The 27,090-nt window shown below is 42.3% G+C and overlaps 1 protein-coding gene across 3 annotated transcripts in view; it reads right to left on the bottom strand.

Moving 5' to 3' along the window:
- The window catches only part of ACSL1 (acyl-CoA synthetase long chain family member 1), a 58,149-nt gene that overhangs the window by 15,307 nt on the left and 15,752 nt on the right, over nucleotides 1-27,090 (bottom strand). For all 3 annotated transcript variants that reach the window (XM_030563245.1, XM_030563244.1, XM_030563243.1), the window contains 9 exons: nucleotides 20,136-20,250; nucleotides 19,636-19,700; nucleotides 17,844-17,945; nucleotides 13,330-13,429; nucleotides 12,983-13,161; nucleotides 9,088-9,120; nucleotides 8,862-8,913; nucleotides 7,775-7,848; nucleotides 4,582-4,659 (listed from right to left, as the gene is read on the bottom strand). In XM_030563245.1, coding sequence (XP_030419105.1) covers nucleotides 4,582-4,659; nucleotides 7,775-7,848; nucleotides 8,862-8,913; nucleotides 9,088-9,120; nucleotides 12,983-13,161; nucleotides 13,330-13,429; nucleotides 17,844-17,945; nucleotides 19,636-19,700; nucleotides 20,136-20,250 — 798 coding nt within the window. The remainder of the gene's footprint in view (nucleotides 1-4,581; nucleotides 4,660-7,774; nucleotides 7,849-8,861; nucleotides 8,914-9,087; nucleotides 9,121-12,982; nucleotides 13,162-13,329; nucleotides 13,430-17,843; nucleotides 17,946-19,635; nucleotides 19,701-20,135; nucleotides 20,251-27,090) is intronic.

The following is a 27,090-nucleotide window of genomic DNA, read 5'->3' as shown; positions in this document are numbered from 1 at the left end:
TTCTCCAAGAAGGATATGCTGGTTCTCCTACTGGATAGCTAACAGCCAAGTTGCTGCCAAGAGTCTGCTGCTAACTGTCAGGGTCCTTCCAGTTAGGATGGTACCCTGTGATTAAGGAAGGAGAGGACAGAGAGAAGCAGAGTGCCAGGGGAAGGAGGAAACTCTTGAGATTAAGACGGTAGCTCTGATGGCTGCTGCACGTTTTACCCATCTTAAGTCTTAGAACAAATTGGCAAATGTATGTTCTGTCTTTTCACAAGCCATCTGCTTAGGTTTCTTACTTTACAGTGGCTTCTTTTAGAGGCCACTCAGTCTTTTACTCATTCCCTGCACCATCCTGAAGTGAGCAAATGTTACAACTATTACAACTGCATACCACAATGATTATATAGTACAGGCCTGCACAACATGGGGCCCGCAGAGCCTCACTGTGCAGCCCGCGGGGGGGGATTCTAAATCCCCAGCACATGGCGCTCTGCAGGCAGCCCAGAGCCCTTTGACTCCCGACCGTGGCTGGGAGTCAAAGGGCTCTTCACAGATTCCCAGCCGTGGCTGGGATTTAAAGGGCTCAGGGCTTCCTGCGGCTGCCAGCAGCCCAGAGCCCTTTGAATCCCAGCCCGCAGCTGCTGACTGCCTCCCAGGATCCCCACCCCCTATTTAAGCACTGCTGGTCCACGGGGCAGGGGTCCCGGGAGAGGGGTATCAGGGGACAAGGACCAGCAGTGCTTAAATAGGGGGTGGGGGTCCTGGGGGGCAGGGGGCAGTCAGTGGCTGCGGGCTGGGATTCAAAGAGCTCTGAGCTGCCGGCAGCCACGGGAAGCCCTGAGCCTTTAAATCCCAGCCGTGGCCGGGAATCTCTGCGGGCAGCCCAGAGTCCTCCGATTCCCAGTTGCAGCCAGGATTTAAAGGGCTCAGGGCTCCCTGCCGCTGCAGGCAGCCCAGAGCCCTTTGAATCCCAGCCCGCAGCCACTGACTGCCCCCTCCCCAGATCCCTGCCCCAACTGCCCCCCAGGACCCCTACCCCCTATTTAAGCACTGCTGGTCCTTGTCCCCTGATACCCTCTTCTGGGACCCCTGCCCCCAACCTCCCCCCAGGATCCCACCCCCTACCTGTCCCGATAAATCCCTGGGACTCCCATGCCTATCCCTCCGAACCTCTGCCCCATCCAAACCCCTCCTGCTCTGTCCCTTGACTGCCCCTGGAACCCCCTACCCCTTCTCCAACCCCAAGCTCCCTTACTGTGACACTCAGACCAGCGTGTCTGGCTCCATGCAGCTCCAGACAGTTGCTGCCATGCTCCTCTGTGGAGCTCACCCCCCTCCCCCCAGCACCTGCCTTCTAGATTTAAACACCTCAAAACTCAGGAGTGCTCAAGCTCAGTTTGGGCAGCTGTTACTTCATTTCTCCCAAATCAAATATACTGATCCACCGTAACTTGCTATAGAAAAAGTAGGATAAAATTGAGCAAGAAATGCTTATTAGGACTGGAATTGCTATTCTCAACAGCCATTGCCTTGTTTGTTTGTTTGAAAGGAAGACAGTGGTATTGCATTGGCAAATTCCCCATAGAAAGAAAGAGTGGAACAAAAGAATAATAAAGGCACCTCAACTTTTCCTCAATTTATGGAGGACAGTCTTATAATATGCATCCAGATATCCTCCAGTCACACAAGCTGAAAATTGTTCCACTTTACTGCAGCTCTGTAACTATATGGGAACCAATCCTGTGTTTTTTGTGCACATCCAAAATTCCTGCTGAGTGACCTGCCCTGAAAGCGAGTTACCAGTGACCCAGGGCTGGGGCAGCAGGAGGTGTGGGGGGGGCACTGGGGGGGAGGAAAGGGGGAAGCCCAGTGCTGGGGCAGCAGGGAGTGTGGGTGGGTGGAGGGAGAGCCCAGAACTGGGGCAGCAGGGCGGTATGGGGGGAACCCAGGGCTGGGATGGGGGGCAGCCAAGTTTTTTTTGCTTGGGACAGCAAAAAACCTAGAGCTGGCCCTGCCAGGTTCCCCCAGCCACCACAGCCTTTTAATTTGACCCTGAGAGCTCCCAGCCACCTCTTCAGCTGGGAGCCCCTGGTTGATTTAAAATAAAGTATCACCTCCCCACCCCCAACCTTCCTTTTTGGCCCACAGCTGTTTTGGGGGGCCATGCTGGGGAAGGACTATTTGTTTCCGCAGGGCTGGGTGGCCCTGGGGCAGGGTGTCTCCACAGGACCAGGAGGTTTCGGCCCTCAGCTGTTTTCTTTGGAGTAATGTGGCCCTCACCGCTTTATGAGTTGTGCAGGCCTGTTATAGTATATTAGCATAGCTAATATGTCTTGTCATTTGCTTACTGTTCAACTTATTTCAGGTGATATACCTGCAATGGATGGCAAGATGACATTTTTTCCCCATAACTTTTCCCATTTGCTGCCTCCAGCCAAGTTGGCAAAGGATTTTAAAGACTGTTGGGCCAAGAGCAGCTGTTTTGCCTAGAATTATGCCTTCTCATGATATCAATCATTCAAAGTGGTGGGTTATAACGGGGCTACTGTTAGTCAAATGGTAGCCCAAGGAGCTGCCACATGTGTAATCAAGATTTGACTCCAACACTGGCAGGAACAAATGAAAGTCTGCATTCCCCCTAGCACAAGATTCAGTTGTGATGAATGGCTGCATAGGCAGTTTGTAGATTTTATGACTGGAAGTGATAAGTGTCATTCTGGAAAAGCTTTCCAGCTATTGAAGTAATGGAACCAAAGTAGTACATCGAGAGTACCACAGTTAACCTTTCCTGTATCTGAAATTGGGAGGCAGACTAGGTTTCAATCTAGAGATGCTGGATGCATGGTCCAAGTGGAAACCCAATTGCCTCCCACCTCTGAAATTTGGGTTACAGATCTGAATTATAAAATTTCTAAGCTCCAAATTAGGTTTCTTTAAAAAGGAAGAGCTAGAAACTCAAAGCCATTACTTTGAATATATTTAGAAGTAACTTAATGAGCAATGTGTCTGTCAAGACTGCTTTGAAGCACAGTGCTCTAGGTTTCTTACGAATACCTGGACTACATAGCACTCAAGTACAGGTTTTTATCCCACGAAAGATCTGATTAGCTACTTAAGTCTTCAGAATACTCATGATTTTGCAAGCCATTACAGATTGCTGAGCTAGAAAGCCAGTGTACTACAGAGACAACCAGTTCAGATAGTTTGCTCTAGCAAGGTGGATGCTACACTTTAAGTGATGAGAATATAAGCGTTGGTAAACTTGAGTTCCAAGAACCACTGGTTAATTTTACAGCGGCAATAGCCTCTTCATACTGAATCAGTTCCACCCATCCTCAATTCCACCTTTGAGAACTCTTCTCCCCACTCCATTCACATCACAGCAGCAGCACTCCCAGCCTTTTGCACTCTAAATATTAAGACCTTTAGAGTTAGAGTTAATATTGCAACTAAATAACCAAGGGAAAAACCTTAATGTTTTTTAAAACTGCAACAGACACCTTAAAGCTGAAACATTTAGATGCAAGTGTAACCCAACTCCAAAGTTTTAAATAAGACTTGGATATTCCAAACTAGTATTTGCCTTCATAACACCTGCCAGCCCCCATTTTAAGCAGCTTGGTACACCAAGTCACTGTTATGCAGACTATTGATATACTCTACTATAAACACCATATTTCTGTATGGCATGCATTACCTGCTGATGATATAGGCCATCATTTATTTGGCCTGACTAGTCTCCACTTCAGCCTCCCTTCACTAAGTAGGGTCAAGGGTTATCCATACAGGGTTTAGTTTGGTTCAATGGTTCTCCGCACCTCCACTATATAAATTGCTCCAGTACCCCTGACGTTAGTATTTGTGTAATAAAGAAGTCAGTGAAGCCCATAATCTAGGCAATTTTTAAAAATGCAGTTGTCAAATCTCTTATCCCCCAAATTAGGGGTCCTAGGACTTCGCCAAATTACTAGAAAGCATGGCCCAGCAGCTCCAAATTCCATTAGCATTTAAAAAATAAAAATAAAAAACAATTCCAAGAATCTCACTTCCTGGAGGAATGGAGGCACTTGTCCATTATGAGGTCAAAAGCAAAAATCCCACCATCACTTTTTGGAAACAGGATTCTTGGAACTGGGTGTTTTTCCATTGAATTTAAGTTAAATTTGCATAATCTGAGAGCAGAACTATTTGCAGACTATTATGGCTAGCTAAAAGTAATTGCCAATTAAGAGCATGGCATTTCAATGCAGTACCAGCTGCATTAGAGAAAGTTGTGGCCAATGTAAGTATTTTCAAAGTTCTAGTGCTCTATTATATAGTTCTTAATAAACTTATTCCTGAACCTACCTACTTTTCAGTAAAGCTAAAGCTCATGGTTAACTGGGAAGTGAAATGCCCAATACTCACGTTATCAGGACAATAATTTGTTTCCTCTGAACACTTACCTGGACTAGTCTTTCAAACGTATGCAAGAGGCAAAAAGGAGGAGAGAGCGAGAGCGTGTGTGTGTGTGTGTGTCACTGAGGTTCAAGACACATGCACTCTTAAAAAAAGGTGAGATTTCTGAATAGCAATGTAGTACATGCAGATTCCTACCTCCACAATTCTCTCAAACATATGGGCCAGGGGCAAGAATGAGATCAGAACATCTTCTGTACCAGGAATGATTGCGCTCTGTGAGGGAAATGCCAACCAGATTAGAGAGAAATTTAAACATTCACAGTAATTACAATTTGTAGCATAAAGGCGTATTGCAACATTTCTCAACTCTAGGGCACACCCCAGACTCCAAATTTATTTTATTCATAAAAAAGCTATGCTTGGCTTTTACATACTTTGACCAAAGAAAGTCCAAAACAGCATAGGGATGAGACTTTTGACATAAGCGTTAGATTTGAGTTCTTTTTTGGATGTTAGTGTTGTGATGTGTACAGCAGCCATTCCTTATACTACAAGGATAGGGAAAGTCACTTTTGGGACAATTAATAGTCAAGTGCTCAGAAGACATACATGTTGAAAAGAACCAGATTAAAGCTGGGTGCCTTGGGTAGGAAGAGACATTGTTTATCCCACTCAGAAGTTTTTGCCCAACTTACCATAAATACATTAACAGACTAATAGCTAGCTAAACGACAGTAAGCAGTGGTTCTCAACCTTTCCAAACTACTGTACCTGTCTTATGTACCCCAAGTTTCACCTCACTTAAACTACTTGCTTACAAAATCATACATAAGTGTCACAGCACATTGAAAAGGTTTTTCATTTTTACCATACAATTATGAAATATATTGTACTTTATTTTAGTTTCAGTGTGATACTTGAGCCTATTTTTCCACATGCAAGCCTTGTCTGAAGCATGTAACTTAGGTTCTCAGGGCCTACTATAGCATGGGGCCCTGGGCAATTGCCATTCTTGCATCCTCTAATGCCAGTCCTGCACTTGTAAACCCCACCCCACCCAGGGTCACAATCCCAAGGTTGAGAAACACTGATCTAGATGAATTGAGTACCCCCTGGTAGACCTCCACATACCCCTGGGGTACACCTACCCCTGGGTTGAGAACAACTGAGTAAACAGTAGTGCACAAGCCACAGTTCAGCAGTGTATTGCCTACAACAGTTGTCTAGTCTCGTCAACCCAAGACAGGGTTCCTACTTGCAGACTGGAGGTGAATACTTAATAAAACATCTTATGATATACAAACAGACTTACTGTTATGTTTCTACAACCCCCTCCACCTCCCCCTCAAATGTTTTGCACTTAAGCATTAGCATGTTTGATCAAAGGCAAATACCATCTTATTGATTAGAGTCACTACTTTGCTATTTCAGGATAGAAACAAAGTCACCTGCAATTTAAGTTGCCTCACTAACTAGTTAGCTGTGTTCCAGGTTGACTAGTTACTTCCATCTAATGAATGTAGGGGTTTCAGTGTAGAGTTACTGATTACATTTAGTCTTAAACACCAACGGAGAACCCAACAAGTTTCAAATATGTTATGAAGAGAACTGATCAATTGTTGTCTATGTCCACTGAAGGTACGACAAGTAGTAATAAGTTTAATCTGCAGCAAGGGAGACTTGTTTTTCCTAATATTTAAGCTATCCTTATAGCTAGATAAGTGCTAGAATAGGTTACAAAGGGTGGTTGCAGAATCCTTGTCATTGGTGATTTAAGAATTTCGTCTAGGTATACTGACTCAGCATGGGGAGGAGGGACCCAGATGACCACTCAAGGTCCCTTCCAGCCCTACATTTCTCTAATTCTAAGAGTCCTCTCAGAGACACCCCCACCACCTTTCTTCTGCATTATGAATAGCTTGAGCAGGTTTGCACCAAGGCTTGCTGTCTCCAATTGGCAGACTGCAGGACAGAGGAAAAAGTCATTCCTGGATAAGCTTTGGAGGCCAGCTACCACACATCTAAGTTACCATCCACATCAAGGTGAAATGAGTTATGCATCTCCAAAACCTCAAGATGGGATTTTCATGAGTTCAGTGTTGAAACTAAATCAATCACCGATTTAATAGGATCAGTGTGAATTAAGAGCACTTCTGAAATTAAACTGTCTGAGGGTGAGTTCCCTCCCCCCAAAAGTCCCATACCCTGGTTCATTATTTTGCCAAGTTAATATTTCTAAGTTCCAAGGTTGCGTTCATTGGATTACATCTATATTTGCATGATCCTAAAACTGCTTGCTTTTCTAATCAGCAAATTTAGGCTTTAGTTAGTCTGCACCCAACCGCAAGTATGAACACTTATGCTTCTTGCAGACTCATGCACTTGCTTCTCCAAGGGTATAGACCATAAAATAACTTTAGCCATTCTGTTTTTAACTTATTGGGCCAGAGGCACAATAGTCTCCAAATTGGCCTTGGAAAATTAGAAAAAGCTATTTTATGATCTGCTCTAGAGAGCCAGTGGAAAAAAAACTTACTACATAATTTAATGGAATTAGTTTTATAACCTGTTGTATTCAGGAGAGATAAAAGGAATATGGGAAACCACCTCATCTGATCCTTTTTCAGGATCTGTCTTTACTAAGAAGAGCGTAGGAGCCTAGGCTACATCTCAAATAGCTAAAAAGCATTACCCCCATCTCTACATTAGGAAAGCGTTTGAACTGGAATTAGCTTGCATGTGTTTAGCTGGAGCTAAACTAGACTGGCATTTTTGTAAATGGAGACAAGTCTTCAGATGGGGAAGGGGTATATGTCAATTGTTCAACTTGCACTATTACCCTAGACTTAGTATAATTAGCTTCAAGATATCCAGAAGGACTTTGCTTCACCTTGACAGTAGTTTAAGTCACTGCAATAATTTCTACACAGATCAGTGTAGATGTGGAGAACCCATTGGTCAGAGGAAACATGAGAAAAATTTATGCTTCCAGATTTTTGGACTGAGTCTAAATCTTGCAGCTTTACCAGTCTCTTGCCTTGGAAGTTACTAAATACCAAGCTGCCAAATCAACCACAGACCAATGGATTAAGCAATGGAGACTTATTTGATATTTTATCTTAAGGTTTTGGGGGATGGGAGAGCAATTAGCAAGAGTTTCAGGAATTCAGTGTGTGGAGTTGCCAATTTCAGAACAGCTGTCTTATACTGGTGAAGTTTTGATAAGATGGGTTCAAGTAGTATCAGCCAGGCTTTAGGAGCCTAAAGAACTTAAGGAAATAGTGTGTTAGATATTTTCGATACCACTTCTTTCTGAAAAGGCTTTCCTTCTTATGGGCTAAGCCCTAAGAGACTAGAAAATGTTGAATGACTTAGTCTTTAAGTTTACCTCTGTAGCTTTCACAAAAGCGGAAGCATTGCTCACTATATTTTGATGAGTAATCATAGCTCCTTTGGGGTTTCCTAAAAAGGAAATAAACATTAAAATCCAACTGTGAATGGTTTATACACAGTAAAACAGGGGTCAGCAACCTTTCAGAAGTGGTTGCCGAGTCTTCATTTATTCACTCTAATTTAAGGTTTTGCATGCCAGTAACGTTAATGTTTTTAGAAAGTCTTTCTATAATATATATTGTTGTATGCGAAGTAAGGTTTTTAAAATGTTTAAGAAGTTTCATTTAACATTTAATATGCAGAGACCCCCAGACCAATGGCCAGGATCCAGGCAGTGAGTGTGCACTGAAAAATCAGTTCATGTGCTGCCGTTGGCATGTGTGCCATAAGTTGTTTACCCCTGCATTAAAATATCAAGTGGAGATAATATTCACTTTATCACTTACCTCTAGGGAAGTCTAGAAAGGGCTTAATGGATACATGCACAACACTTAAAACAAAGGCTAATTGTATGAACTAAGTAAAAGTTAATGAAGGGATAGAAATTGCTAACGGGTTTACAAAGGTAGACAGCACCTGTTCTGTTCAAATAGTTTTGAGGAATAAAGAAAGACAGGAGGCCTTTAATATCTTCCATGTTTGGTGCTAAATATCCTCAGAAGGAAGCGATTTTAGAAAGAATTTGACAAAGTTTAACACTGAAGTCAACCTCTAAATTCAATCCTACAAATTATCTTAATACAAGTCTCATTGTTTTTGACAATGAAGAAGGGGGTGAGGTATTCTGTTGGAGACAAGTTTTTGAACTACACAGAGCTCTTCATCCTGTGTTAGCAGCATGCCAATCCTGATACTTCACTTCTGAAAGTGCATTTTAGTCTCCAGGAATTATTTGTCAAACACTTCAATTTCCCATTGGCTAACCAAGAAAGTTCTATAGGAAGTTTGCCATCTACTACTTTCTGCCGTAACAAGTGAAATGCTGAAGCAGGAGAAACATGGAGCATGTGGTAAGGAGCCTTCTGAATGATCTTTGTCCATAAAAGTAGAATATAGAAAGTCCAGCATATAATTAAGTGTACCTGTAGTTCCACTGGTGAAACAGATGATTGCTAGATCTTCAGGATTTGGAGGCTTTTAAAAAAAAAATTAAGCCAGTTCAGTATAAAGAGATTTTGCAGGACAAAATCATCAAAGTACCAATTTTACTTTGATCCATAGGAGATGACACATCAAATCAAACTAAGGCACCAAAGACTGAAATTATAACCAGTGCATCTCAGTTCTCTTTGATAGTTTGATACTTACCACAGGTTTTTGTCTGTGAGCTCTCCCCACCTCCTAAAAATTTAGGAGACAGACATGAGTAGGATAACTATATTTGCTTTAAAATTTCCCCATCACTATCCATTTCATAACATTTGTCATTTAGACATGAAGCTGGTTACGTCTGTTAACATTTATTCCTTTATGATCAAAACTTTAAATGCATATATGCTTCTGCAGCATATATGCAAACAGTAACCTGAAAATGCCCCTTCAAAAACACAGCTGTAAATTTAATGTCTTCTTTATGAAGTGATAAAGAACCCATGATCTGTGGAATAAGATTAAGCATAGTTTCCAGTTTACATGTGACAGAGGAGATAGGTATATCACCTACATTCTCAATGTGATAGCAACCCATTCACACTCCTAATCTAGTGGACCATGGCATGTGTATATTCAGCATGGTCAACCTTTAGTGTAACAGAAGCCATTGTTGACATTTTCAAGAGAAAGTACCTTTTAGCATTGGTCCCAGATCATGACAGTCTTTAAAAGTAAAGTCATCATTAATTCTGCACTTTGTTTTCAAAATAGACTTGTTTCACATGCTTCATCAATGCAGATGGGGCACTAACTTTTTAATCAGTGCGCTACTGTCAGATGCTACAGAAGACTTTAGCATCCAATATCATGCCAATAACACCTTGAAGATAAGTCCATTATTCTAGCATGATGGTGCCCATGCCGTGGACTTCAAGAGTTACTGTTGAAGCGACTATCGTTTATGAATTAGAACTATGCTCCCTAGTGACTTTTGAATGGCAATGTTTGGGACAGCCTGTCACTACAAGGAGGTGGGGAGCACCTTTCCCCACTACCTCCCTACACAAGTGCCAAAAGCACTTACCAGCTGCCATTCCTTCCCTGCCAACAGTAATGGAGCAGAGAAGCTCCAGTTGCTTCATTACTCACCAGGCTGTAGGAACTTTAGGGAGAACAGGATAGGAGCTGCACATTAAGGAGCTCCAAGCAGAGGAAGCTTCATTGCAACCAGGGGGTGGGGTGGGTTCAGCTCCTGGATTCTTAGCTATAACCTCCAAGCAGGTTACAACAGCTTGGGGACTGTTCCAATTTACACTAGCTGACAGCTAGATCACACTCCAGCCACTTCTCCATCCCCCCATGCTCCCTACTCCAGAGTTTATGAAGGGAGCTCGCAGGTGGTTTCTCCTCCCTTTGCACCACAATGGGCACAGAGTAGGGCTTACAATCTGCACCACCTATTTCGATTGTGGCCTCTTGTTATCTGAGATTTGTCTGACCTTGTGGCTAAAGAGGCTGACAACTTTTTCTAGATGTTGGAATGTTTAAGTAGAGCCTGAAGTTTTCCCTTCTGACCAGTAGTAGAGGTAATGGCTAAAAGCCAAGCATATTTGTTAGTCATCTTAAAGGTTTCAAGACTAAGTGTTTTTAATCCTAAATTAGAAATGACAGTTAAAGAACCGATATAAAACATTTCAATTTGTCAAAAGATTGAGTCTTAAACCTGAAATAATTCTATGTGTCAGTTACATCATGGTCTTTACCTCAAGGTATAAGAAAAAAACAAACAAACAAACAAACACTGAACATTTCCTTGTTACTGTCCCCACTCTGAATTAAAGGCTTAGGCTATGTCTGCATAGCTTACAGAAGCAGAGTTGTGCTGCTAAAACCTTGCCACTGTAAGGCATGCAGCGCAGCTGCTCTTTATAGGCAGGAGAGAGCTCTCCTGCCAAAAAATAAAAACACTCCCAACAAGAGGCAGCAGCTTTGTCAAGGGGCAGGAGAACATCTCCCGCCAACAAAAACACTGTCAAGAAGGGTGTTTATTGTTAAAAGTGCAGTGTAGACAGCCTCAGTCTCTTCACTGTTTTGTTTTGTTTTTTTTTTGCATTGATGCCAGATGTAGTACTAAACTTCTGGTGGCACTCTATTACTTATTCCTGGTAAGGCCCAGGAGACTATGCTGATAGTACTGTATGATCTTCAGGATTAAGTCTCAATAGATACATTCTAATAGTCATTTTATATGCTGTGAGGACTGAATATTTTCCCATTAACTGGGCAAATGCAGGTCAGACTTTGGCTACTTTCCAAGATATTGTGCACTTCAAGTTGCAAGCCACTTTTTAATTACTATTAAATAAGCACTTGGTACACAGCAGCTCCCACTGATGACAAATGATCACTTGAAGGAGGGGAAAAAAGTTAGAAGGGCTTTCATAAAAGCAGCTTATTCTGAGTGTTACAAGCCATCAACAATCCACTCTAAATAAATTTTTAGAGCATTGGAATTGCACTAGTCCTTAAGCAAATAACTGGCTTTAGTATCCAAGGTTCTTCTTTGGGTTTTGGACAAGTCTAGTTCAAACCTTCTCAGAATTATGCCAGTTTCACCACTAAGAACTAGGTATTCTGCAATATTATTGATGCCATGAAAGTTCACTATACCTAAGCAAGAAAAAAAAGCTTTACCTCCTCACCTCCAAACACACATGCAAGTAGCTGTTCCTTGGTCATGACCTCCACTGTTGTTATCTGTACACCTTCACCAAAAGGAGGATGCTTTTTCCCAGCAGTCTAACTGCAGCAAAGATTTTGGTTCAGTGAAATTCAGGAGTGTACCTCAGTTAGTGAGGATCAAACGTATCACTTGGGAGTTAGATATCAGTGAGCCTTGTCTTCAGTTTCCCAATCGAAGCCTGGTTAAATTTAAAAATTCTCTAGCTTTCCATGGAAATATGTGCACTTCTCTCAAATTCCACATCTGAAAACTGTCCATTTTACTGACTAGATGGTCTGCTCAAATGAAGTGTCACAAGTGAGCTTATGAGCCATGACATTTTTTGGTTGAAGGATGCAAACTGCAAGCCTATCCCCTATTCTGTACTTTGACGTTATACTGCCTCAATCAAAGCTCAATCGGTCTGCTTCAGGCTGCCATAATGTTATACACCTTTTGAATATTTTATGGGCTTCCAGATGATGGTACTCCTAGAAAACCAGTGTTCCACTTCAGGCCACTGCCATTGTTTTGTGGGGCTAGTGTAAGTGGTATAAAATCCAGCAAGACAGCTTCATGTTAAGTTTCCAAATCACTGAGCCAGAAACAGTTTAGAAAAACTGGCACTCCTTCCCATTCCCTCTGTAGTAGATAATTTGTTTTTATTCACCATTACCTTAGATTCAGAACTGATGAATCTACTAACACCTGCTCCTCCCTTGCCATATTAGCATTCTTCAGAATGAGGTTGTACTAGATTTTCTTGACCTCAGGGAGACGTGTACAACAGCTGTACCGTGTCCATTTACTAGCAGAGGCAGTAAGACTTAATTTAAGGTTCCAACTAGAAAATAGCACAGTGTTGGAGTACCAGAATTGTCAGGGATACCCAGTCCATGACTATGTGCACTGAACCAGATCAATGCAAACAGTTATTCTGTACATAAACCCACCAACATTTGAGTTTTATTGCAGCTGGTACTTTATGAAATAGGACTAAGATAAAGGAGTAGCAGAATTGTTTAGACAGCTCCTCTAGTTGTAAATATTAATGGTAAGATTTAGGTTTTATTGTTACCCTTGAACCAAAATTTCACTAATTTTTGTATCCACCTTGGAAAATATTTTGTAGACTCATTTAAGCATTGTGAAACACTAGTGAATTGTTTACTTTCTAAAAAGGGTGTCCTGGGTAAATGTTTGATGTCTGTTTACGCTTCACTCTCTTGGTCAAAGATCAAGATTTTGCAACCAGCCACCTGAACAAGATGAATTACTCTGCTGACTCCCCAACTCCCCCACCCCTCCAGGGCACTTTACTGTTTCCACCCAGTATCCCCTCTATACCCATAGTTGTAGAGTGAAGTAGGGGAAGACTTCAGTGCTTACCTCCAATTCTCTCAAGCTGAGAATTTCAACCCCACACTTCTTCCCATGTTCTACAAGATCACTATCAAAGGAGTCCATGATAACAATGGTGTTGAGGACTGGAGTTTCTCCCCTTTCCACATTATCCAGCAGAAGCTTGGCCTTGTCAGATTTGTCACAGAAAACCAGTCCTACATCAGCTGAATTAGGAGAAGAGTGCTATTAGTAAAAGTTTGACTTATCTAATTATTAGGCCTGATCCAGACAGGTTCATATGAGAGGGTTATTCTGAATAAGGCAACAATCATTTTTTACCAGTCAAGCCTGTCATCTGATGTTTAGCTGCTGAACTACTGAAAGAGTCATACCTTGGTTCACAATATAACTGATTGCATCAGCTCCCAATGTATCATAAAGTGGCACCACCACCATGGAGTAGGTGTAGCATCCCTGTTCAACGAGAACCCACTGTGTAGAAAGAAAAGCACAAATCAATTTGAGTTTACTAGTCCAAAAAACAGTAGAATGCTAAGACTCTTGAACCGAGGGAACCTGATGTTAGCATTCAAATAAGGAAACCTTCAGTGTTTGGAGATTTGCCCACCAAGAGTTGCTTGTTCTTTTAACTGTCATTTGTTTACCCAGGAGTGCATAGTATAGGTGGCTAGGTTTTAGAGACCAACAAGCAAGCTGGCCTACCAGTAGTTCAGTTATATGGGAGCAGATTGAACACACACCCCTTGCCCCTTGAGAGAAGAGAAAAAAACCAAACACCACACACAAAAGTCTTTCTCCTAGCTAGCTTCTCCTATATACCCTACATGCACCATTCTAGTCTCCCTCCAGTTTCTTCTTTTTAATTCTATCTGTTCATGGGAGTGTGCTTTATAGGTGGGAGCACAGCGATTTCTACTCATTCAGTGCTTTTATTAGATTAACTTCAATCCCTGGCACAGCACCCTTCTGTATGAGCCATCACTGAAGTGCTTCAAGTGCCAGTGCTTGTCACTCAGTGCCAGTTGGTGCAGTCTGATATGTTTGGTAAACTGATGCATCCAGCCTATAGATGGTGGTACACTTCAGACAAAACTAATAACCCACTTTAAAAGAAGGGGTCTGCTACTTTGGAGACTGAGATCACATGCATCACTTCCATAAGTAAAATCCAAATGGGTAGAAAATCCCTACTCAGCAAGGAGTCGTTCTGTAATATATGCAAAGCTAGATACATATCCTTTGCTTGGTGAGGAGCTCTCCGCAGGCACTCAGACACGATTGCAAGTTGAAATAGAAAGTTCACTAGATAATTTGTTACATATCCCAGCGAGCACAATAGCTATTACAAACTTATGCCAAGTAATTTAGGTAGGTGAAATCCTAAAGCATCCTTGTTGTGCATTCAGAGGATGTCTACTAAAATTAGGACAGTGAAAGTTGTTCACTAAGGAGAACCAGTTATATGCAATATCCATGTAGCTATGCCAAATTCTAGGATTTGTGACTACCATGAGATGAAAGTCTCCCTGGCTTTTCTGTGTGCCTAGAAACAGAATTCTAGTCTTCCTTCCTGGTACTTTGAGTTTTGTAAAAAATTCTACAATATTGTGAGACTAGATGTTGAAAAATACTCAATGTTCACCAATTCCAGTTAGTGGGGAAAGCAGCATGCATCTTTAAAAATCAAACTGGATCCACAATCCTAAAGGGCTCTAAGCTTTCACTATAGCAAAAATATTGGAGAAAAACTTGTTTTCAGAGGAACTCAGCCAGGTACGTTGTTGCCTGAACAAGTGGTACTAAGTGTAACATTAAATTGGTTAATCCTCTAACATTTTGTTCTGTATTAAATATGCTACCAAGGTTGCTAAATCTCAAGCCTCTGTTATGTTTGTTAACTTGGTCGAGGAAAGCCATACGTTTCCTATACTAATAGTACTCATTTACAGGCTGAACCATGACAATTTGGGTTTTTTTGGTTTTTGAAGGCATGCATGTTATAAGTAAGCAGTATCATCTTTCCATGCTCATGTTCCAAAAGTGTGCTTTTTATAAAGTTCAGTATAAGAACTCCTGACAGTTGACCCCAAGTTGTTCACACAGTAGACACAGTGTTCAGGCCTGGCTGCTAGATTGGCTTGTAAGACTATCAAGCCATCCTGATAACAGCACCTGAATATTTTTGGACTGAGTATTACAATCTTTTATACCAACTGCTAAAACTTTTCTGAAAGTAGCCTCTGTTTTAGTTGCTATGTTACCAGGTGCCTGTTACAACAACACCTTGAAATCCACTGTACCAAATACTCCTGCACTAGCAGAATTCAAGCACCTGTGTGTTTACAGCAAGATAATGGTGGAGAAAAAGTTTCCCCATCACATCCTAGATTTAGATGGATGTTCAATTATAACCTTGAGTCCTGACACTAGTTCTTTTCTCTGAACATGAGGGGGATACTTTGTCTTTATGCTCATACAGGCTAAAGTGTTCTATTTCAAAATATTTCAAGTTGGTAAGCTTTAAATTTCTATTGAGAGATTTATACTCTGAAAACTGTTTGACTATAAAGTTGCAAAATAGGGAGATTACAGTAGTTTGCAAGCATAAAAACATCTGTTTTAAGTTAACAGACAAGCAGTGGAGATGAAATCTATAATAAAAAACTCATTCACTGGCAATACACTCAGTTTGAGTAAGGGTTTTTCCCAGGTTTTTCCCTCTAGTTATTTTAGGAATTTTATATTGTGTGTTCCCATAAACTGGTAATATTTTGAGGACATTTGACTCAAAGGCCATGCCAGCTTCCTAAAAATTGGATAGGGGAGGTTTCAGGGAATTGTGTGATTTGGAAGATACCAATATTTAAAATTGCTGGCTTAAGTGAACCTTTTCCATCTCACTGATGACCTAATTTAAACAAACAAATCCAACACAACCACCCCTCAGGGACCAAGTTACACGGCTCCAAGGTAGGCCTTGCATCTGACTTGTCAAATGACATCAGGAGGTACTAAAAAGCAGAGAAGTGCAACGATCTTCATTTACTGCTCCGGTACCCCAGCTAGCTAAAGCATGGGTGGGCAAATTTTGGCCTAAGGACCACATCTGGGTGGAGAAATTGAATGCAGGGCCATCAATGTAGGGCTGAGGCAGGGGTTGGGGTGCAGAGGGAGTGTGAGAGGGGGTGCAGTGTGCAGGAAGGGGCTCAGAGCAAGGGGTTGGGGAATGGGAAAGTGTGCGGGGTGAATGAGGGCCTCAGGGTGTGGGATGGCTGCAGCAAGGGGCTCAGGGCAGGGGGCTGGGGTGCAGGAGGGGTTCAGAGTGCTGGCTCCAGCCAGACACCAATTACCTGGAGCAGCTCTGGGGTGGCAGCAGCATGCAGTGGGGCAAAGACAGGATCCCTGCCTGCCCAGGCCCTGCGCCTCTCCCAGAAGCGGCCAGCACCACATCTCTGCGGCCCTGGGGTATGGGGGGGAAAAAAAAGAGGAGGGCACAGCACATCAGAGGCTATGCATGCTGCCCTCCCCTATGGGTACCTCCCCCAAAGCTCCCATTGTGTGCTGGCTGCTTCCACGAGCGGCGTGGGGCCCGCAGCACCACAGGGGTGGCAATCCCGCAGGCTGGATCCAACCTACAGGCTAGAGTTTGCCTACCCCTGAGCTAAAGGCTAGCTTGGGTACATCTATACTGCAAACAATGCAGCTGTAGCCCAAGTAACCATACATTACTCAAGGGGATTAGTCAAAAGAAGTCATGCTGCAAGGGTGCTCCAGTTTTTGACCATTCTTTACCTATACTCAAAGAAGGTCTGCTAGTGACAAGCACTATACCAAGAGACCACCATTCTGGCTCCTTTTCTGCCATTCCATCTCTTATTCTAGGAGAATCCAGAAGACTAGAGCCAGTGAGTTTGTGGAAACCTTTTATTAATCTTGTTTTATTAGGTTGGAGATGTCCTAGCCTCTTTTTTCCTTAGTCTTAGGGGGTGAAATTGTGGCTATGTGGACATCCATGAAGCCTACAGGAAAGCACTAGGAGGGCAGGGAGAAAAACAAGAGAAAAGCATTCCCCAAGTTTTAAAACAGCCTTAAATATTGTCTCAAAGACACTAGAAGTGTTCCATGTTTAGAAGTCTTGAACCCTTCATACCATATCTACCAGATGAACATACTATCCTTTGGGAAAGTACTGTGGGCTCACCTCCAGCTCACTTGAAGGTAAGGTCCAAGACACTGCATTTAATAGAATAGAGCAGATTCTACACAGAAGTGGCAAGCATTTGTTAAGGTTGTAATCCATGGTACTGCAGCATGAACAGACACTTGGGTGTGTCACAGAATTTAGTGTTTGCCTATGAGTGGTTAGCATCTCTGGGAAATGGCTAAAATCATTTTCGTGACACTAGCAAGCACAAGTACAGCTTCGTTTTATATACACCATACTACGCAGATTTCTAAGCATTTTAAATATTCATCCACAGTCAAAATGAGATGCCCTCTAAAACTGTGTAACAAACTAGCAAACTCTGTGACATGAGGGATAAGTCTCCTCTCTGAAGTCTGGAGTGTTTAGTGGAGAAGGGTGAGGTGAGTAATTCTGCTGGGATTCCCTACATCTTTTGTAGTTACCCCCGTGCCTCTGGTAAGAAGCTGTACCAATGGGTCTGTCACAAGGAAGCAATAACTACTACACACTAGATGCTAAGCTTGGTTTCCTAGTTATAGCTGCCAAATGTATAATTGTAGGTATACATGATAGCACTCCTCTACCCCCAATGCATTTCTCTTACTAGGAGATGGGTACACTGTCCAATAATTTCAGAACCTGAATGGGTTAGTGTCTTTTAAGTTACCTTTGTCCCTAGCAAGTCCTTCAAATAGTTACCTCTGGTCTGTTTTGTGCAAAGATTCCTATGTACTGGTCTGGAGCTGGCTTGTAGCCTCTGTGAAGTAGTGCTGAACCCACATACTCTGCTCTCTCTGACACCTGAAACAGAAAGCCAACTAAGGTTAACAGCAAACTCCTCAGTACACCACACCTCAATCTGTTGATCTTACACTGGGTATTGGGATTTAAAGTGCAGGAAGGAGAGAGTCTAGGGGGCCTTTTTATTTTTGGATGTTTCCATGACTTAAATGAGAGGCATTACAATAGCCATCAATCTACTCCAGTTGAACTGTAGAGCATAGCATAGCTGTTAACAGTTATCAATTCAAGACACTATTCTTGGGAGCTCTCAGGCTGATATGACTGAAGCTGAACTCTGCATATCTGCAGTCCACCTAAGGGATAGAATACTGGAATGATCTGAACTTCTAAGTTCTGCTTAATTCAGTCATGAAGAGTGACTGTCATCCATCTAGTTCACTATTCAGATGGGTATTGAATGATTCAAGTGCTGGAGAAAGATTTGTAACTGGGTTCCCCTGATAAACTGGTTTAAGGAACAGCTTTCTGAGTTTCCTGTTCTAGTGTCATGCCTACAGCCAACTCTCCACTGGCTGATCTAAAGTTGGACTCACCATCCTGGCCCTTTAATCTAGATTCAGAATGCTACACAAGCAAGTATACACCATGTGAGAGTCACCATCCTATACAGTGAAGATGTTTGTTAGAGGAAGGACTTTGATGGGCTTATCTTTCCTGAAGAGGAGATAGCTTCCTCCAACTGAAAATTCTAGCATCTAGGAAGATTTTAGAGAGGCAACAGTACACTCTAGGGAAGCCTTATCACAAGTTTGGAGCCCAATAAAAGCATCACCTGGAGAGGCAAGGAACCTCTCATAGTTGTAACCTTAAGATGATGCAACTAATTTCAGACTATAGTTTTAAAACTGCTGTTCAAAAAGCTTTACATTAAGGCTAGTCCCCAGCTCGACACCTATAGCAGTTAGGCAGAAATGAGGTGCTTACTGATATATCTGCTATTTGCATTCTGCACATTTCCCCCCAACAATACTATGCATCTGTTCTTTCTGGAGAGCCTCACTCTAGTTTTAAAGTTTAAATCCAGGGTTTTCCCAGTGTGGAATTAATCATACATTTGCAACAGCTAGACCAATAGTTCTAAACCAGTGGGCTGCTTGTAGTCTAATCAAGACACAGCTGTAGCCCATGCAACATCCTCATGGCCATACATGTAGTATATACAGAGCTGCATGTGTGACCCCCCAATGGTAAACTGGTTGAAAACCACTGAGCTAGGTGGACTGTCTAAGCAGCATCTGGAAGATGCTTCCTTTTGAATAGGTCAGAGCTATGGAGTAGAGCTCTCAGGAGCAGTCTTGAAGTGATTAATTTAAGATGGATCTGAAAGGTTGTGGAGTTGTTTGAGGTACCCCCTCCCCCCACCCCCACATACAGTATCTGGAACTGTTCATGCTCAGATTTATAGTACTAAAATGCACAAGCTCCTGTGAAACGCTTTTCATCCCATTTCCCTTTTATATTAGCTCTTGTCCCTAGAGTGCAGGGCCTTCTTAGAGTGGCTTTGCTAGAAATTATCTCCTTGCAATATTTTTTGCACCGTCAGAGTCAGGGCAGCATAAATTTGAGATATTACTTGAAACAGCTGCAGAGTTACAAGATTTCATACATCGTTGATATTAGACTATTAGTCATACTAGGGGGGAAAACCCAGCTTGTTTTAAGATCAAGAACTAGAGTGGCTGCTTACCTCTTTGTAAGAGATCCATTCATATGGCTGATCTGGTTTTCTAACACCCAAACAGGGACCATTATCTTGGGGCGAGAAGAAAAAGAATCATGTGTCAGTTATTCCAGTTTTGTTCAGGCTATAAAACTCTATTCTCTCCCTTTCAATTATTTGATACCTTAGCTGTTTAGTTCAGCTAGTCTCCTGTCAGGATTAGGTTTTAAGAGACTATCGTCCACTGGGAACTAGACCAGAGGCCATCTATAGAAGCCAAACTCACATTTGTTCCTGTTTGGTCAGTGTACACCGAACAGAGTGCACCCTAGGTTGCGCAGCCCCACTTCACATCAGATCTCCAGTTAGTTTTGCTTCCCAGAGTTCTGAAACATTATCTTTGCCCTCCTACTATGCTAGAGCATTATTTGTCTACCGAACAGGATAACATCTTATCCTGCACCTTCAACTGTCTCAAACTCTGCAAGTTAGTTCTTGACAGTGAAGAGACTACTTTATAAACTTACTTGACACCTCCAAACCTCTTTGGAAGATTTCATAGGCTGTTCTCACATCATCGTAGTAATATGTTAATAGCTCATCACTATTAAGCAGGCATGATCTTCGAGCATGCTCACCACCCTAAAAAAAAAGTATATATGTTTATAGCTAGAGAGGCTTATGACATATTGAAAGATAGGAATGACAACAAAGATTCTGGTGGCTAGTTTGAGGTTTCAAAAGAGATGGGCAAGTTATGAAATCCAGAAAGATCTTCTCACGAGTCCCATCATTAAAAAAGGTTTAAAAAAAGGTTTCAAAAGAGATGGGCAAGTTATGAAAAGGTTTCAAAAGAGATGGGCAAGTTATGAAATCCAGAAAGATCTTCTCACGAGTCCCATCATTAAAAGTAACAGCAAGATTGAGGTAGCATAGGTGCATGAAGGGGCAGAATTTGGCCATGGCACATTTGTTCTTTAAGAGCCTAATATTTCTCACACACACACTAAAACCATACACTAAGTGAAGTACACCATTTAGAAAAGCTAGTTCTTCTAGCCTTCTCCCCTCTAGAGGCACTTGAGGAAAGTCAATGAACTTAAAGTTTGAGATCTTGTTTGCTTTTGTAAGCAAGCTTGCATCCACCTATTTTATAACACTGTTTAACAGGTCAACTCTAAAGAAGTTTTATTTTAAGAGATCCCTCAGTAGTACTTCAATGAAGTCAGTATTAGGTCACAGGAGCCAACCAACCAGAGCAGGAAGTAAGCTGTGAGCACAAGATACAAGTTATTTAACCCTATTCCAGCATCCACAAGTTTTGGTTTACACACTCCTTTTTTAAGGCACTCAGAAAAAGTTTTCTGGTCTAGTTTTTAATAGGCCACTAAGAACATACCTTGGAATTTAGGAAGCCTCCTTTTTTCAAGCATGCTAGCATTTGCCGAGAGTAGAAGCTAACAATTAACTTGAGAATTTGAGTTCATAGCCTATTCTCTAGGGTCTTTTAGCAGTAGAATGAATCTAGAGTATTTTTATTGATTGAGAATGCCTATTTAAGAAATTCAAGTTTTACATATGAGATTATGCATGTTGCTCTCACCATCTGTGCGGTTCATCTATCTGAAAGCCTCCAATTACCAAGCTGTTGGCAAAGACAGTCCAGTTCAGTGGCTTTAAAAGTGTAGGTCGCAACCCCAGTACTGGGTTGTGGAATGGAAGGCACTGGGTCGCAGCAGCTCTGGTCAATACCACTGACCAGGCCATTAAAAATCCTGTCGGTGGTTCTGCCCAGCTAAGGCAGGCTAGTCTCTACCTGTTCTGACACTGCACCCCAGAAGTGGCCAGCAGCAGGTCTGGCTCCTTGGCGGTGGGCCATGGAGCTCCATGCACCACCTCCAACCTGAGGACTGACTCCACATTCCCATTTGCCAGTTCCCAGAGCTGGGAGGGGGTGGTGCCTGTGGGAGAGCAGCAGAGCCACTTGCACACCTCTGCCTTGGAAGCAGCCAGCAGCAGGTCTGGCTCCTGAGCCTCAACCCCACACTCCAATCCCCTGCCCTAACTCTGAGCCTCCCCAAACCCTTCATCCGCAGCCCCACCCCAGAGCCTGCATCCCCAGCCCAGAGCCCTGACCCCCTCCTAAACCTTAATCCCTTCCCCAACCTGAGGCTCCTCCTGCACTCCAAACCCCTCACTCCTGCTGCCCAACCCTCTGCCTTGAGCCCCTCCCACACCCCAAACCCCTCTGCCCCAGCTCCACTGAGTCGTGGGCATCAATTTTCTTCAACTGGGTTGCCTGAAAAAAGTTTGAAAGCCACTGGTTTAGTTAGCTGAACACAGGATTTAATGTAAGCTCTTCTTAAATAGTAGCAGTGTTCAGAGCTGACACCTAGGCTTTATTGCTTAACCTAATTTTGGACTAGTTGAATCAGTCCCTTTGTGGTGTACATTGCATTTGGACTACTACACATGGAATTGTTTGCATGTTAATCTAGGCTCTTCATGGTCTATGGTATTCTCAATCTAGCTCTGGGAGACGGTCAATTACCTAATTATGTACACTTTGGCAGTTCAAGGAGGAGGAAAATACAATATTAGACATACTTTACTAGCAGTTTGTCAAGGAGAGTTTTAATGGCAGAACAAATTACACTGGTTTAAGTCAAACTCTGCATGTTCAAGGCACTATTTCAGTGATACTCCTTCACTGTTAGACTAAGAACAAGTTATTCTAGACACTTAGTATTCCTCTAGTGCCTAGGTTCAGAAGCATACTGGCACACACTTCAGCCCTTTACTTACTCTGCAACAAGTACACATCACTAAAATATGCTTGTTCAGAGGAAAGGAAAACAAGGCTGCTCACTGTATTATATTCCATTTCAAATGGAGCACTGTGTACTGGAGACTTATTCAGGTTCACTGAAAACGTTAAAGCTCTTTTCAGCTATTGCACAGTTTCTAGTTTTAGAAACTGAATAGCTTATGCAATAGGCTTCAGATATGGAAAATGGGACTTATGAATTTGTGCACGCTCCTATTCCAAACACAACAGCCAAATTTGTTTCATGGAACCAGTGGAAAGTCCAGTGTTACCTAATCAGTCTGCTACAAGTTATTCATGGAACATGACTTGAACTAAGATGAACTAGAAGCTAAGCTAGAGTTCTAAAAGTTATATTCCGGAAAGTCCATTTAGGCCCAGATCTCTTTCATCTTAAATCTGGTCTACCCAGTTAGTTTGCAGCAAGCTGGGGTGTGAATCTACACCACGGTAGCCAGCCGTGGACTGCCTCTGTGTACCCTGCTGACATGCCCTAACAGTTCATTGGGAGTAGCTCAAACTTTAGCCATGGACTGCCTGGAGTAGATCAAAGTTTGAGCTACTCCCAATGAACTGTTAGGGCATGTCAGCAGGGTACACAGAGGCAGTCCACGGCTGGCTACCGTGGTATAGATTCACACCCCAGCTTGCTGCAAACTAGCTGGCTGTAGACAAACCCTCAGATTAAGTGTAGCAATTTTTTACTATAGTGCAAATACAAGATGGGGAGATAAAATCCTGCAGAATGGCCAACTGCACTCAGTGTTTGAGAAGTACTCACTATAATGATATGCAGTGAAAGTTTTAAGGCCTGAAAGTATCATGTCATGAAGTCAAAGCATTGGTTTCTATTCTGTTTAGAACATAGGCATTTAGAGTATTGACTCACAGGTGAAGTGGTACTACGTGGCCCTGAGACATGTGCCCTTACTGAGTACCTACAGGATCCACTCATACTTTGAGTTCATCCATAGATCAAGATTTGTCATTTGACACAGCAAGAGATATGCTCCCACTTAAAAAAAAATCCACTGGTTTGTTTCCTGTTGACTAGAGTTGTATTTATGATTAGCATCACCACCACAAAACAAGACTGTATCTACACCAAGAAATGCTTGAGTTTGCATCCTCAAGACCCAAAGAACTGTTCACCTTCAGTTTGCTGAAGAGGGAAGCACAGTGGCAGGTGATTCTCAGCAGCAGTAGTGATTTCAACTGTCCAGGATGTACTTGTTAAGTAAATTTCAAACTAGGTGTACAACTTTGACAATCCATAGGTAGGCACGTTAACAGCTCAGTTTGAGCACACAACTCCCTCGAGACCCTTAAAGTTAGATATCTGCATTTAAAATGTTTGCCCTAAGTCCTTCAAGGCTGGACCACCCTTCATCTGATTTCTGCCCCTCTGCCCTCCTCCACCAGATCTAGAAAAATAGGACTGCCTGCAGATCAGAAATCTTACCGCGTTATACGTGAAACTGCATTATATCAAACTTGCTTTGATCCACCGCAGTGCACAGCCCCCCCTCCCCCCGAGCACTGCTTTACTGCGTTATATCTGAATTAGTGTTCTATTGGGTCACGTTATATTGGGGTAGAGGTAGTTTATTGGCAATGAGCTATCCTTGTATCTTTTCACTGATAAAAGAAAAACAACCCCCAACCCTCCAAAAGATTCTCTTGGCTGCAGCTACATCCTTGAAAAACTATTAGAGCAAGTGGCAATCCTTGCAATGCACCTGGCAACCATGAAGAGGTCTTCTAGTTGTTGTATGGCCCATACTATGCATGCAACATGTGAGAGCTCAACAGGCTATATTTCTGGAAGAGTTATGGAATCAGACATCTTTAGAGACACTAGGTCACTAGCATGCCCTAATGTTTATCAGGATTTATAAAAAAGTGCTAGAGAAAGCACCTGTCCATATGTTCCAAATGAGGCCCTTGACATAACTGACATTCTAAATGCAGACATTCGAGAATTTACCACAAACAGTTTGAGGCCTGGAGAGAAAGTTACTAGATAGCATAATGTCCATTGTCATTTTGAAGAGACTCTTTTCCTTCCCTGTCCTCAGTTTTTGGGCATTCAGATTTTAATGCAGAGTTCTACACATAGTTACTTGGGCAAGGCATGTGACTATCAAATTGACAGCTATGACTGTTCAGATATTAGGCTGACCAGACAGCAAGTATGAAAAACTGGGACGGGGGGGGGGGGGTAACAGGCACCTATACAAGACAAAGCCTCAAATATCCTGACTTTATAGGGACAGTCCTGATATCTGGTCACCCTATTGGATATCCGTCAATATGGGTAAAAGGTCAGTCTAGGTTTGACTAGGCAGTTTCAAGTGTGCCTGCAGATACATGCACAGTTAGGGAATGTGGTTATCACTGGATAATCCTCCTGAGAAAGTTACAGCCAGGATAGTGCAGTATAACGCTGGCTACGTGCCTATGGAATTTTACAAAACACTTCACATTCAGCTATTCTTAAAGTGTGACGTAAATGTAATAAGATTTCTGTATTGCAAATAGGATCAGAGTGTCATGGACAAGCTTTGACAGTAATACCTATATGATTGCTGGGGGCCTAGCTGGAAAGGAGTAATAGCAATGATATCTTTCTAAAGTGAAACCAGCCATCAGAGGGTCAGCGTCCTTCCTTAAAAAGGCAGAGCAGAATGTGAGTAGTCAGCTCTAGTACTTAGAATTTGGCAACTTCACCACTCAAACTATTTGTGAATAGTTATTGTAATACCTAGAATTACAGTGATTGTTCTTTAGAGGCAGAATACCTGTGCAAGAAATGCATGTAAACTCTCAATTTTCAGGCTAGACTGGATGAGATTAGTTTTGTCTAAGTTTCTTATAAATCAGAATTTAGGTTAAGTGACATTAAGGCAATGACTGCTATGTATTGTGATTACTTGGGGTTCCCCCCCCAAAAACCCAAACCACACACACCCCAACCATTCAAAGTTTCAGCTATAACTCTAGAGGTCACTATTAATGTACAAGTTTTAAAATATGCATTCTAGAACTTCACCTCACTAATCCAGAAACCAAGTGGTCCACAAAACTGCTAACTGTGCCCCTTTCTCAGCTAAGATTTCATGTCACTTACTAGAATGCTAGCTTCACAAACTTTATTACAGAATACTTGGAATTTACTTCTAAGGGCTGGTCCACACTACGGGGGGAAAATCGATCTTAGATACGCAACTTCAGCTACGTGAATAACGTAGCTGAAGTCGAATATCTAAGATCGGATTACTCACCCGTCCACACCGTGTGGGATCGATGTTCGCGGCTCTCCCTGTCGATTCCGGAACTCCGTTGGGGTTGATGGAGTTCCGGAATAGATATAAGCGCGCTTGGGGATCGATATATCGTGTCTAGATTAGACGTGATATATCGATCCCCGAGCAATCGATTTTAACCCGCCGATATGGCGGGTAGTCTGGACGTGGCCTCAGACATAGTTCCCTATCATTGTCATTTACTTGATTATAAACAGTCTAATCTTGTGGTACCGTACCAAAGTCTTTTGAATAAAATTAAGAATATTGACTTGTACAGTTTACTTGGCAATTCACAAGTTTTGTATATTTCCAATGAGTCCTCCAAAATGAAAATTTCACTCACTACTGTAATTTGTTAGATTAAGTTTTACTGAGTGATTCCAGTACAGTCCTACCTTATTTGTGATCCAGCGAGTCTGGCATTAGTCAGTACAATACAGATCTCAGTTGTTCCTATACTGGGGTTGTTTAAAGGGTTATAATATTATGGACTCATGATTCCAACTACAGAATCCATTTGAGATAGGAGCCAGTTTGATCAGCTTTCTTCTCAAGCATAATCTAGAGACTGCATTTTATGTACTTGTCCATGCTCTAGGACTTGCTTTATTAAGTTCCAGACTACTGTCAAGAGGGTCCTGTTTGTCCAAGGAACCAGTGACAATTAAAATCCCTAAAGGATGGGAGTTTTCCAGTTGCATAGGCTCTCACTGCCAGTCCTGTAACTTGGCGACATTGACTCCTTGCTCAGCTACTCAAACAGCTTGCTGCATGCCACCGCTCTACACCAGTGATATATGTACCCCTGCGGGTACGCAGAGGTCTTCTGGGGGTACATCAACTCATCTAGATGATATCTGCCTACTTTTACAACAGGCTACATAAAATGCACCAGCAAAGTCAGTACAAACTAAAATTTCATATGACTTGTTTATACTGCTCTAACTGTGCACTGAAAAGTACAACATTTATATTCTAATTGATTATATGGTAAAAATGAGACCATGAGCAATTTCAGTAGTGTGTGCTGTGACATTTTTGTATTTTTATGTCTGATTTTGTAACAACAAGCAATGGGCTTAAACTGCAGCAAGGGAGATTTAGGTTGGACATTAGGAAAAAGTTCCTAACTGTCAGGGTAGTTAAACACTGGAATAGATTGCCTAGGGAAGTTGTGGAATCTCCATCTCTGGAGATATTTAAGAGTAGGTTAGATAAATGTCTATTAGGGATGGTCTAGACAGTATTTGGTCCTGCCATGAGGGCAGGGGACTGGACTCGATGACCTCGAGGTCCCTTCCAGTCCTAGAGTCTATGAGTCTATGAGTAAGTGGTCTTTAAGTGTGG

Source organism: Gopherus evgoodei, chromosome 5 (genome assembly GCF_007399415.2).
Source record: "Gopherus evgoodei ecotype Sinaloan lineage chromosome 5, rGopEvg1_v1.p, whole genome shotgun sequence".
Lineage (NCBI taxonomy): Eukaryota > Metazoa > Chordata > Testudines > Testudinidae > Gopherus > Gopherus evgoodei.
This window is presented reverse-complemented; position numbering and strand designations above follow the sequence as displayed.